We start from the raw sequence: 12,922 nt of genomic DNA on the forward strand, positions 1-12,922 counted from the left end.
GCATATTATAAACATAATATTAGCATGCAAGAACTGAACATACTATTTCTGGAAATAGAAATATCTTCTCCCTTCTTCTGGATACCAAATCCACCTAAACCTGGCTGAGATAACCCTGGACCGGCCCCAACTCCTCTTGCAGTCCCTCCTCAGCCCCAAGGATGCCTACACCAGCCCTCTCTGTATCATCCTTTCACTCTTTAATAACACGCACAACAAACTGGCTACTTCTAATGTATTGAAAATGAAATAAATCTTCATCTGCAAAGAGACGAACAGGACTTCTTTTCTTAAATGCCAAACAGTAAGATTCACCTTAAATGTAGAAGTGTGAGTAGCTAGAAAGAAGACATTAGGTAGGGTTAGACCCAATTGTTTTCATTAATGCCAACCACGTAGCCCACTCCCTAAACAGGATAATAAAATCAAACCAGCACTAAAACCCTGGGTGAAATTGGGTTTTGCTTTGCAGGAAGGTGCTCACTGGCACAGCGGGAAGGGAAGCGTACGCGAGAGCTGCGTCGTCTTTTCTGACTTTTTTTGTACGCGGCAGACCTGAGGCTTTCGGTTCATTTCTTTAGCACCAAGGACAAATCTCTCTGATAAACTCACTAAGTTTCATTGTCAAAATCATTTCAGTTGCTTGCCCCACCGCTCTCTGTCGAAGACTGTTGCAGAAGCCAGCTGTTCTAAGGGTTAGAAATCCTCCTCTCTCAGCCTGGCTTTATGCATTACAAGTTTGTATCCATTCAGTTTTTGGATCAGCTTCAGCCCTTAGCCCAAGCAGTTCTCTTCCCAAGCAGTGCCTTATTGCACCGATTTACGTGCAGAAACAACCCACTCCCAGCCTTCGCTTTTTGCTCGCCGGGTATCCCAACCTTCGCTTTGCTCACCCCGTATTGCTCAAATGTTGGTTGAAGGGCAATTTCCTCTCGCCCATCATCGTGTGCAGCATCACAGCCGGGCGCCGGTTCCAAAACCCCGGCAAACCGAGCTCCTAGCAGAAGTTGAGAGTCGTTAGCCGCTCTGTAATGAGCTCCAACCACAGCTCCTTCCTGCTCCGCTGTGCTGGGGTGGCTGCGCGGCTGCCGCTCAGGCTGGCGTCGGACCAAGGACACGAGATCAGACGCGCTACCTTCCTCCTCACCCCCCTCCTTCCGAGATGATATGGGCTACCGATGTGCCAAGAGAAAGCATTTTTATGTCCGAGAAAAGTCCCAGGCAAAAACCTCATACAAATTGGGGAGTGATGGTTTCAGTCCCTGGTCTGGGAATTTTATTTAAAGTGATGCAAGTTTTTAGGGTATTTTTTGTAACAGCTATTGACAAAGACCATGAAGAGCTGAGCTACTTTTCTCACTTGCATTGGCACTTGCACGTCCTGGACACGATGATCTGCTCAGGTTGCACACCGAACTGTGGGACAATATTTACAGAGCCCAGGAGCAGATTAAGCGACTGCTGGCTGAGCGTAAACGCTGAAAGGTCAAGAACAAGCCTTTCAATTGCAAACCAAAATGGACTGGCTGCAAATTTTTTTAGTAGGAGAGGCATGTGTCTGATGGGTGACATACCGAAATTCAGACAGGATGATGACAAGTAGTGCAGGGAAACCTTAATCCTTTTTTCACTTTGCATCCTAATTTAGAAATCTGCATTCAGGGAAAGCTTTTTGTCATTTTGCAAAAAGTGCTATTTAGCTTCAAAATGTCAACCACTTAGTCATTAATTTAAAGTACTATTTTAAAACAGACATACTTTATACAATATACTGCTGTGATAATAGCAGGAATCTATTTTTTAAACACAACTCTAGGTTAAGAAGAAAGGTGAAGAAGATGAAGAAATGCACCTTGCCAAAGACCTGCGTAGAACTACCTTCAGCTGGTAAATTGTAGCTTTAAAACATTAAAGCCTCTGTTGATTTAGATAAGAGATTGTTGGATCCTTACCCCAAAGTTAGTTTCTTCAGCCTGACAGACATTTTCTCATATACTTGTGGCACTGTGGAAAGCTCAGCAATAGCATCAGGAAAGAAAAGGGGCTGGTACCAGATGTATGTTTTTATCGGCGAAATAAATAAAAGCTGTACATCACTGCTATATTGTGATGTGCCTCGCTGCTATATTGTGATGTGCCTGAGTTTACGGTGCGGTTACTTCATGAGATTTGTTGCTTTTTCCCGCAGAGTCCCAATAATTTAAAATGAGATATTTTGTTCTTTCTCCCAGAAAAATATTTTAACTGAGTAAATTAACAGAATTTAAATGATCAAGTTCTCAGGTTTGTGTTTTATCCTCGAATAAAGTTCATGAAATCTAAGTATTGCATAGTCTAAAAATCTGAGTATCTTTTTACAGGTCAATTTATAAGGGAAGGTCTATAACGGTAACAGCGCCTTACTGCACAGTAAAATTCAGATTACTGTTGTCAATGCTCCATAGCAGAACACTTTAAAGTCAAGGAATCAGCTTTGTTACTTGCGATAATATGTCATCACATAAATATGTTATCACTGTAAAAAGTACATTTCTGAAAAATTAATCATAGGTTTTTCTCACTAAGTGTTTCTAATATCGCAAGCGATATCTAAGCATCTGATGCCAATGTTTTTTGCCTGAGGTTTGCCTGAGAAGACTAAGCTTTTCTACTCAATTTATTATTTAAAAACCAGTGAAAATCTCAACATATAAACCCGTAGGTGGAAATATGGATAATGTTAATTTAGTTCTCTATTTTAAATGCTTATTGAAATACCTCAGCATTTTTGTTACTTATGTGATTCAGTACAGAGGTTAATTAGTGTTGACAGTGTGCGCTCACTGAAAAAGCTCACCGTTTTGAATCTCTGAATCTATTTTTAGCTTTCCTGCAGCAAAAAAAAAAAGAATTTTTTTTTCTTTTTAATTTTCTTCAGTTCACAAACTGTTCAGACACTTAGGAACATATAGCAGCTCTCAGGAAAAAGTAAATAGAAGCTGTGGAGATCAACTCTATCTGATTTTTTTTTAGTAATCTCTAAATTAGAGGGCACTTGATAGAAGAACACATGTTTTTCAGAGAAACAGTATTTGGTTTCAAGCAGCTGCTTTTGTTAAATAAGCTAGAATTTATTTTGCAAATTATTTCAGCCATGGCATTTTCCAACCTGTCAGACTATTCGCTTAACTGAAGTCTTGGGTTTAAAATCTATTCTATGATTTTCATGAAAATTCTGGATATCCTTGATCAATAGCTAAATCCTTTTTAGAGCCCCATGAGCTTTGGTCTCAACAACTTGTTATGAAAACAAGTTCTACACTTAATAATATTTTAATGAAGAAGTGCTTTGCATTAAGTTTAAAATTTGCCACTGATTAGTGTAAGTGAAAGCTCTCGTGGGCTTGTTTTATGAGAAGATTTCCTAATACACCTTCTCTAGACTAACCAATATTTCAATAAGCTTCTTTTCCTTTAGAAGATAGAAAATAATCACCTTTAATCTCTTGACGTGGAATTTTTTCATCCTTTGTTTCCTATCACCCCTTTATGGACCTCTCTCCCCATTCTGCAAAATTTTTGAGGTCAACTCTGAAGTCTGTATTCCAGAGTGAGTTGTAAAATATATTTATATCATTGCATTACAGCACTTTCAGTTTTCATCCCATTTGTTACGCATGGTATTTGGCTTTCCAGTTTTTCTAAAAAGTTAATCTACTTCAAGGCTTTCTACCTCTTGGAAGGAAACACAAGTTCAAGAAGAGCTCTGACTGTTGGTGCTTCTTGCCCTGGGCGGGGCACGGGCAGCCGCTGCCTTCAGCGGCGTGCTGTAAATAAGTTCCACAGATGACCTTGAATGTTTTAATCATCATATTTAACCGATACTCAAGATCAACATTTAGGCATGCTTCTAGACACGCTTCAACCGCTCTGATTTATCCAGTTCAGTAAGAATATGTATCTAAACATTGTTAGCTATGGTTATAATTGCACAACTTGAGAATATAAGCTCAAATGTAAAAACCGTAACCTTAACTTGTTTTTTTTTAGATCATTGGTTTTTCTTTGTTGTTCCCCGCCCCCCCCGCCCAATACACTCTCAGGCTTTTCAACTTTCTTCTAAATGTCAAGGAGAAACACATGTTATTGGCCTTACTCAGACGGATTATTTCTACCTTGCCCCTTCTCAGTCACTTATTGTCATATAATTCAGACTAAAGCTCAAGCTGGAAAATGGGTTTAGAGAAAATTTCTCCTTAACTCTCAGTAATTGTTACCTGGAGCAGCAGTCGGCATCCATATGGAAGGTTCTCAAACTCAACATCTAACAGAATTATTACGACTTACATAAATGGAGGATTTAGCCATTTATCTTATTCTGTATGAATATATGAATTTAAGGTGCTGAGCTTTTAACTCTGCTGGGCTCCTTGTCACAGCAATATCTTATGAAATTAGTCCCCCAGGTGTACTTGTGATGTGAATAAAACTCTCTGTTTTACTTGTGCGCTGTTCAGCTGCATTGCACGACACCATTTCACCCTGTGCGAGAACGGGGAGAGAAGAAGGGTTTTTACCTTGCCTACGAACCCCATTTGGAATGGTTGAAAGTTTTCAGAGAGTTGTTTTCCACTGGGAACCTGATCACTCAATTAAAATGCCCTGGATGAATACACCTTGGTCTTTGAGAAAGGTCCCCAAGGAACGGACTCTCAGGTTTATAACCCTGCCTCTCTAATTCAACAAGCTGATCAGGAGCTGGGTGTCCGTCCCAGTCTCCATCCACAGGACAGGTCCTTTCCATGATGGATCACCTCTCCTGTAGCAGCAGGTCCTATTAGGCCAACTTGGACGTGGTAAGCAAAACCAAGGACTTAGACCAGAAGACCCACCAGTGAAGATAGAGTGCACAGAGAGGGGAAAAAAAAAATAGTAAGTCACCTTCAGTCTGTAACAGAGGTACACCACAGACATTGTGAGCTTCCAGACGGGACAATGCATCATGCAACGATTTGGCTTGGCTTTATAAAAGGTGTACCATGAAACCCTGCAGGTGTGAACCTGGGTGTCCCTTGCAGCAAGTTGGAAGCCATAAGAAAGCGTGGTGGCTCAGACGTGTGACCACCCCTTTACAAATGATTTGGAAGTTTCCAGAACGGATTTCAAATCTGGTCCCCGTCCATCACCGCTCCTGAGATCTGGAGGAAGAGACCTTCCCTGCACATTCAGCAGGAGCTGGATGAGGGGATCAGGGCAATGGCTGCACCCCCAGGGGCAGGACTGGATGGAATGCCCCCCGTGAAAAATTAGGTCCATGGCACCAGTTCTCTGCACAGTGATGTCTACAGGAGACTTTGAGCTTGATCCAAACCTTATTAAATCAATAAATGCCTTTTGGCTGACTGCAGCAGTCTTTGAATAGGCTCCTAATGAGCACAGGAATTTTCATTTAAATTTTTATATTTATATAGATATATCTATGTAATTTTTTTATTTATTTTATTTTTTTGTGCGGACCTGCCCGCCCAGCTGTGGCATGACACAATACTATGCAAAATTAAGTTTGATTTGCTTTGCAGGTCAGTATTTAAGAGATAAAATAGTAAAATCTTTCCTAGGTAATTGGACAACAGCTGAAACTGTGGACAAAAAAGGAATTTCCCTGGAGAATAAATTTCTTTCTAGAAATGTCAAATTTGGCAGGCCAGGCAAAGCTATCGAGCTAAAACTTAGCAGAAACCTGTCACATATCCAAATACACTAAAATACGATTTCTCAGTCAATAAAGTGAAACTGCCGAGTTCAACGATGACGTCAAACTAGACGAACAGAAGAGGACCCAAGCAGTCCTTGCACGACAACTAGAAGCTAAATTACTGATCATCAGGATCAGGTGCAGCAGCACCAGCCTTGCAGGGCCCACACGCGGCTGGGTGGTATGGGATAACTCCCGCGGGGGTCCGGAGGTCCGTGCCCGGCAGAGGTGGGCACGGCCAGTGATGCAGCCTAGACCTTGTCTGCGTCAGGAGAATATTATTCCAGGCAGAATAACAAATGCTCGTCCTGAAGGAGGTCTCGGGCTGCACCTGGGGCCGCGTGGCGTGCGCGAGGGGAGCACGCCGGACAGAGCACCCCCCCGGAGCACCCCCAGACGGACCCGCTGCGGGGCTAACCCCAGCGGTGCAGCCGCTGCCAGCGGGTCCCCGCAGCACAGCTGCACTGCTCGGTCCCTTTGCTCTAAATACAGCTCCAGAGAGGCTGACTTCGAGACGTTACGTCCCAGCTCCCAGGCGCGTTTGGGGAAAATAAAGAAAAAAAGAGAAAAGGGGAAAAAAGGAAGAAAAGGAACTAAAGCTTGCTGAAGCTGGAAGAATAAGGGCATAGAGAAATCTTTAAGGTTTAAGAAGAGTCACTTCAGGAATATGACTGCAGCCCAGGCACCAGACAACGTTAAAATACCATTGCAAAATGGTGATGGAAGGGTACCTGTCCCAGCAGCAAGCCTGGTCACCCTGTCACCGCCACCATGGATGATGGCGGTGCAAATGCATGTGTTTATCAGAACACAAAGGTACTGCTTTGGGATCATTCCCTTGCTCATTTCAGGAACCTGGAGACAATTGTTGTGCCATGGCATTGCCCTTCCTTTCCTCTGCCCAGATCTCACTTCTTCTTACCCCGAGAAACCCTGCGCTCTCTTTTTCCCACGGTGACTATGTTGGGTGGAAACAGGCTTCAGCTGCAGAAGGAAAATGTCTGGTTTAAATACGAAGGAAGAGTTGCAAATGCAGGAAAGAAGCACGGCTACAACCCGACCATGATGGGTCACTGTGGATTGAGGGGAGCAGGTCCAACAGCCACCAGGAACAACTGGCCTTGGTCAGATGACTGAGGTGGTCTCTGAAGTCCCTCCCTTAAGCCCTAGTTTTTCTTCGATTTTCATGAATTGGCACAGCAGGAAATGACCATGGAAGGTGGTTGCTTGCCCCATTATTTAGAAGATGTGTCACAGCAAGGCCATTATACCACTCTGCAGATACCCTCGATACCTCTGGGTCTTTGATGTTCCAGTAGATGTAGCCAATGTTACACCAATTATACATAGGGCCACTGAGGAACATGCGTATTAGTATGTTATGTGCAATTTACAATGAGTTAGTTTAAATTTTTTGAAGAATATTAATTTTTTTTTAATTTCAGGCATGAAACCCAATGTATTAAAAATATTAATACAGCAGTTTAATTAGGAATCTTTATGTAGGAACCGGGACGCAATGCAATCAACACATATAAATTGAGGGCACGGTCTGGCGCTTCCTGGCATGTAGAAATGTTTGAGACAAGATTATAAGCATGTTGCACTAACTATAAGTTCACAGTTGGATGCTTATTCAATAAAGTAGTTCTGTTAAGCTGCAGCAATTAAATTAGCACACAAAATACTACCACATCTCTCACACACCTTGCTGTGCTCCTTCTCCTTCCAAATGTTACTATTGACCTTTTCCACAGCTCTTCACAATTATTTACATTTCTGAATAATTACTAACAACGTACCTAAGATTTCTGTATAAACCTGCACGTCAGTAACACCTGCAGATCATATAACCAGCCATTTAAAGGAAGTAATTTATTTGGCAGCTGGTAGTAACAGACATGGATGCTTCCTCTGTATTGCAAGTTTTCTTAAGAAAGGTACCACTTACCAGACAAGTTAGTTATAGCATTCCTAAAAATACTAGGGAATATATAGGAGGAGTGCTTTAAAAAATAAAAATACCTTTACTTAAGAATAAACACACACATACGTACTAGAGAAGTAATGATTATTTTCATCTTCTGCAAGGTGATGGCTTACACAAATCCCAACTTTTATGGATGACGTATCTTCAGGGGACACACAAGGTTCACACAAGTAGCAGTGAATTTAATGCCTCTATGAACAGTCTCTTAAGTAGATTTGTAGTTTCTATAGATGTATAGATTAAATCTACATGCAGATTAAAAACGCAGGATTTCAACAACCACTCAGTTTCCTGCCCTCATTTAACGAGTGCTCAGGCAGAGGGGAGAGACGATGAGGACATGCTTGCAGAGGTGTGGGGCTGGCGTTGCACCCCTGACCGAGCCAGAACACTAAAATGATGCACCCTACAACCTGACATACAGCCTTGATCCCCAGTGCCACGGAGCAGAGCTGAGCCCCATGCCTGGCCCAGGATCTCCAGCAGCTCATCAAGGGCTTGTGGTGGCAGCATCTCACCCCACGTCCCGCTGTGGGGAGCAGGGGTTGAGCAATGGCTCCACCTTTATCCTCATGGATGGAAGGTAGGAAAAGCCTTCTGCATGACTCAGCTTTCATAAGAGAAGGTAAGAAATCCACTATCACCTGTGGCTTCTGGCCAGGAGGGCGCAAGGACAAGGAGACATCTCAGTAAGGACACTACTGCTTTAGCAGCAACAGAGATAATCTCAGCTTTGGCTGCTTGAGAAAGAAAGTTGAATAAACCTATCTCGGTGCAAATGGTTAATGATACCTCCCTCCCCTTGCAATGGCCTTGCACATTTGTTTGCAGGAAAGTGCCTTTTGTCTTGAATTAAGATTGCGCTAAATTAAAAGCAAAATCTGCTGAATTAAAAAAGGGCTATTCCATTCCCCGCTGGCTCCTCGCCCCTGTAGATGGAACCTCTTACCCTGGGTACACACCGTAACGTCTCATCTCCTGGGTTTAATGAATCAGCAAATCCGTGCTTTATTTACAGGAAAAGACTACATTCTTCTCCTTCTTAAGTACCAGAAAATCTGTGAAAAGCCGGTGTAGGCAGTGCTAAACATCTGACCAGCTAGGCCCATAGATGGCAGGATGGGACCATCCAACAAACGCTCCTCCTGAGGGTGCTCTGGGAGGATCACGTACTTCACACGCTTACCCACAAAAAACAACACATTTGGAGGATACAGGGGACTTAGCCATGAATAATTAGCAAATTGCCATTCATTATTAATTTATTGGAACCACTGCTTCTTTGTATTTTTCCCCGCAAGGCTCAGTTTCTATTTTACAGCTGCTAAATTTATTATTAATAGCTAGATCTTAGACATGGCCAACAAGCCTTCAGTTAGAGATATGATGAATTTCGTTATGTTCGCAGGATCTGGGATGTTCATAACTCCCCAGACATGAGGTTCTACTGCAAGCTGATCTGGCTATCTGTCCTCGGGACAGAGTGGCTCGGGGCGACCTGCTGGGTGTCCCTGGCTCACAGCAGCAGTGGGGTTGTCCTCTGGCCATGGGTGAGCAGCCATACCCTAGACAAGCTCTCCTCCTGCCCCATCACCCTGCGGGCACCGTCAGGTACAGCTCCTTTAATCTACCGTCTCCTTCGCTCAGTCTATGCCGCAGCCATAGTCAGCCTTCACCGTGTCCCAACATCCCTTACCTGCTTTATGACTTTCTATTAGCTCAGGGTTGCCTTCATGGATCGCAGAAAGCCAGAGCCCTCTCAGTAGTAGAAGAAATAATCCTTTTTCTGGTATCCTTGAGTTTTATATCTGCATAAGATGCAGACACCAATAACAGAGAATACGCTTAGCTCTGTCCCCGAGAAAGGCTCCCAGCTGTGCACAGTTACGATGTCATTTATATGTTATACTGGGATGTGCAAAGAAGGAAAATACGGATTTTCTAACTCTGTTATACACATTCTTCTTAAAAAAAACCCCTAAAACCAAAACAAATCCCAACAGCAGACAGGAACAGTCAATTAGCAATTCCTTAGCGAAATTGGGCAAGGTGCCTACACCTAACAGCAGAGGTGTGCAGGCATCCACGCTCCGGACTTGAAGCCCTCCCGGTGTAGCTGCGTGTTGCGACAGCGTTTTGATACGAACCCCTGCGTCTGTGGGCACCCGTTGTGGTTCCGCTCAGGAACACAGCGGGGCATGCGGTGGGGCTCCCGAATCGCGGCCGTTACCGGCAGCTGTACCAATGATGCTATTCCAACCGCTCCACATCTCAGACTGGATGGCCCCGATGTAATTAACAGTTTAAAGTAGACACTGAAATAAGACATCAATGTCTAATTTTTAACATTTGTTGAGTAACATGATGATCAAATCATACTTAACCCTATATTTGACGATCAAATGTGGCAACCAACCACAAACTGCTAACGCTTCCTCCACACGTACCTGAACCAGCGCATATGTTCAGCTATCATTGCCAACAACATAAAATGTAAGTAGCATTTCACAAGAGAAAACTCTCTCTGAAGGATTAAGGAGTCCATACTTAATAAGTTGCTACTCTGTTGTTTTTTTTTTAAATGTCTTTTTTTTTTTTTTTTAAGTGGTAACATTAAAGTAAAATATGAGCAAGGAAAAAACTCCACCAAATGATCTTCATTCCCAAATGAAATCTATATCACCACCTTTTGGAAATCTCTCCTTGTTTTGACTAGATTAAAAAATCATAGTATAAAATAAGACATTTCATCTTGGTCTTTCAGTCAAACCTCTGAACTAACATCACCCCCATATTTCATTCCATGAGGTCAAGATCAGACCCAGACTACAGTATTTTCTCTCAGACTGTTCTGCTTCACACATCCCACCTCTTTCATGATGCAGAACATCTACTTTTATGATTTGTGACAATGTACTTGGTACTTATACGACATTTTCAAACTCTGCATCTCAAAGTGCTTTTTAAGGGTGGCTACATGGTACCTCAACGATTTACAACTGATAAATCCTGGCAGCAATAGACAGATTCAAAATTAATCCAAACCTTCATTTTACCTTCTCCAAATTGCAAATACATCAAATACTATCTGCTTCTGGTATAATAAGTGAAAAATTGTTTTCACTTCTTGCATTTTCTGTGTAAAATAAGTGTAACATTGTTCCCACTTTGTCGATGATTTCTCAAATATTAAATAAAATGGCAGCAAAGGCTTCATGCTATTTTTTGCTTATTACGTCTCTTCTGCAGTAATTTAGAATATCCTGAGAATATATATCATATAAGAAGTATATTCAGAAGGAAGTTTCATGGCTAGAAGGCAATAACCCTAGGATTTAAGCAACTGAAGATCTACATTTCCACTCAATAAGGAATATCTTTATGTAGAGGAAAGCCTGTAGGATATATTCTAAGTATTGCCTTTCAGTTTTATCACTATCAGAACAGATTAGCACCAAAGTTCAACTACGAACATCTTCGGGTGCCGCTAACGGACGGCCACATATTCAACAAAATGTGAAATATTACAAATTCACAGGTAAAAATATCTTTCAAGCAGGACGTTCAAGACCTATTTTAGGTAACCACCTAGCTAAAAATCTCAATGCTTGGCTTTGCCTATTACAATGCTATTGTCTTTTCCAAAAGACTTAAGTTCAAGTCCTCTGCGGTTTCTCTGTACCAGGGGCCAACGACCGACCAACCGACCTGTGAGCAGGGCTCTGGCACGCCCCAGCTATCCAGCTCAGTACGTGCCTTGACACTAGCTGAAAAAGTTTTTAACTTTGCTTACAGCGGTACCGTAGTGATCCGTTACTGCTGTTCTGAGCAGAAAAATTTTCTCATGCCAATTCTGTCTTTATAACCATGACGACGGGTTGGGTTTAGTTGTGGGTTTTTTGTAGATTCGTAAGTCATTGATACCCCCAAAATGTGCCATCGCTTTGAGAACATTACGCAGCACGGAGTAATTAACCAGGTGCAATATTGCCCGGTACTGAGGGACGCAATGGCACTTATATGCCTTGTGAAGAAACCAGGGCGGGGGGCGGGGGGAAGCATACTACTATTTTTTGGCTTTTGAATCCATGTATGTGGAAAGAAACAACCATGAACATTTGCCACATGTCCACGTTACTTACGGTTGAGAGGCAGGCTGGCATTGGTCGTCCCTAGCTTGTTGGCAGCGACACATGTATAGTTGCCAAAATGCTCTTCTGTCACATTGGTAAGAGTAAGAAGTGATCTTGTACTATAATTTTTAATAGTAATTCCTTGTTGACCATTGATCAGTCTAGAAAGCAAAAAGAAAATTTCTGTAACTCATATAACATAAGCAATATATTTATTTTTTTCTTTCTTTTTCTCTTTCTTTTTTTCACAGACATAACGGGTAGCACAGTAAGCTGCTTGCAAGCTGCCGAGGTAGTTTGTTGAGCAAAATTATCGTAGTGGCAGTTCGGAGAGGCCATAGGCAATGCTGGGGCTGTGGGGTGTTGAGGGGAACAGTTTCTGCCTGTGTGTCCTACAGTCAAAACAAAATAAAGACTGACACCCATGGCCCTGCCTGCCTGGCCACAGGATAGGGAGCAAACTCTCAGAAGCAGAACTTAGATTTTAAACCGGGCAAACCTAACTAAAAATCTAAATACCCTATTTGGGGCAGAAAAGTATTGTAATTCTTTCAGAGAGTGGTTTTTTTTCAGACTCTGGAGATTGCTTGTCCCCTTACGCACCTCCAGCTGATGGCAGATGAGGATTAGGTAGCCAGAAATGCTACTACGTAGGAGTGTGACCACGGTTTATTGTACATGCTACAGCAGCACGGCCTCCTGAGACAGCAACCTGAACAGAAACCAGGTAACAAAGTGTAGGAAAAAGCCAAACTTAGGCTCTTTTCACCTGGCTCTGATTCCCTGGCTTCGAGTTTCCCACCCCAAATTTCATGGGAACTACGTGCATCTTTTGACGTTGCTTCCAAAGTCGTGCCAGAAGCACCGCTGCTGCACGGGGGCAAGGAAAGATGACCAATGTTAAATGTTGCTGTTGCAGGTAAACCATGTCTGATCAAGGAGGTGAGGAGGGTAACCATGTTATTAAAATACTAGCTACAGTTGATTGCTCATAATTCCTCATAAGGAGCAGGGTTCCAGATTAAGTATACAATTTTTGTTTGATATATCGCAAGGTATAATCAT

General features: G+C 42.5%; 1 protein-coding gene across 1 annotated transcript in view; it reads right to left on the reverse strand.

The window, feature by feature from the left end:
* The window catches only part of NEGR1 (neuronal growth regulator 1), a gene marked incomplete at its 3' end in the record, with an annotated part of 295,437 nt that overhangs the window by 43,198 nt on the left and 239,317 nt on the right, over positions 1-12,922 (reverse strand). The window contains exon 6 of the mRNA XM_082002645.1: positions 11,867-12,018. Within this exon, the coding sequence (XP_081858771.1) occupies positions 11,867-12,018 (152 nt within the window). The remainder of the gene's footprint in view (positions 1-11,866; positions 12,019-12,922) is intronic.

Source organism: Phaethon aethereus (assembly GCF_964289735.1).
Source record: "Phaethon aethereus genome assembly, chromosome: 8".
Lineage (NCBI taxonomy): Eukaryota > Metazoa > Chordata > Aves > Phaethontiformes > Phaethontidae > Phaethon > Phaethon aethereus.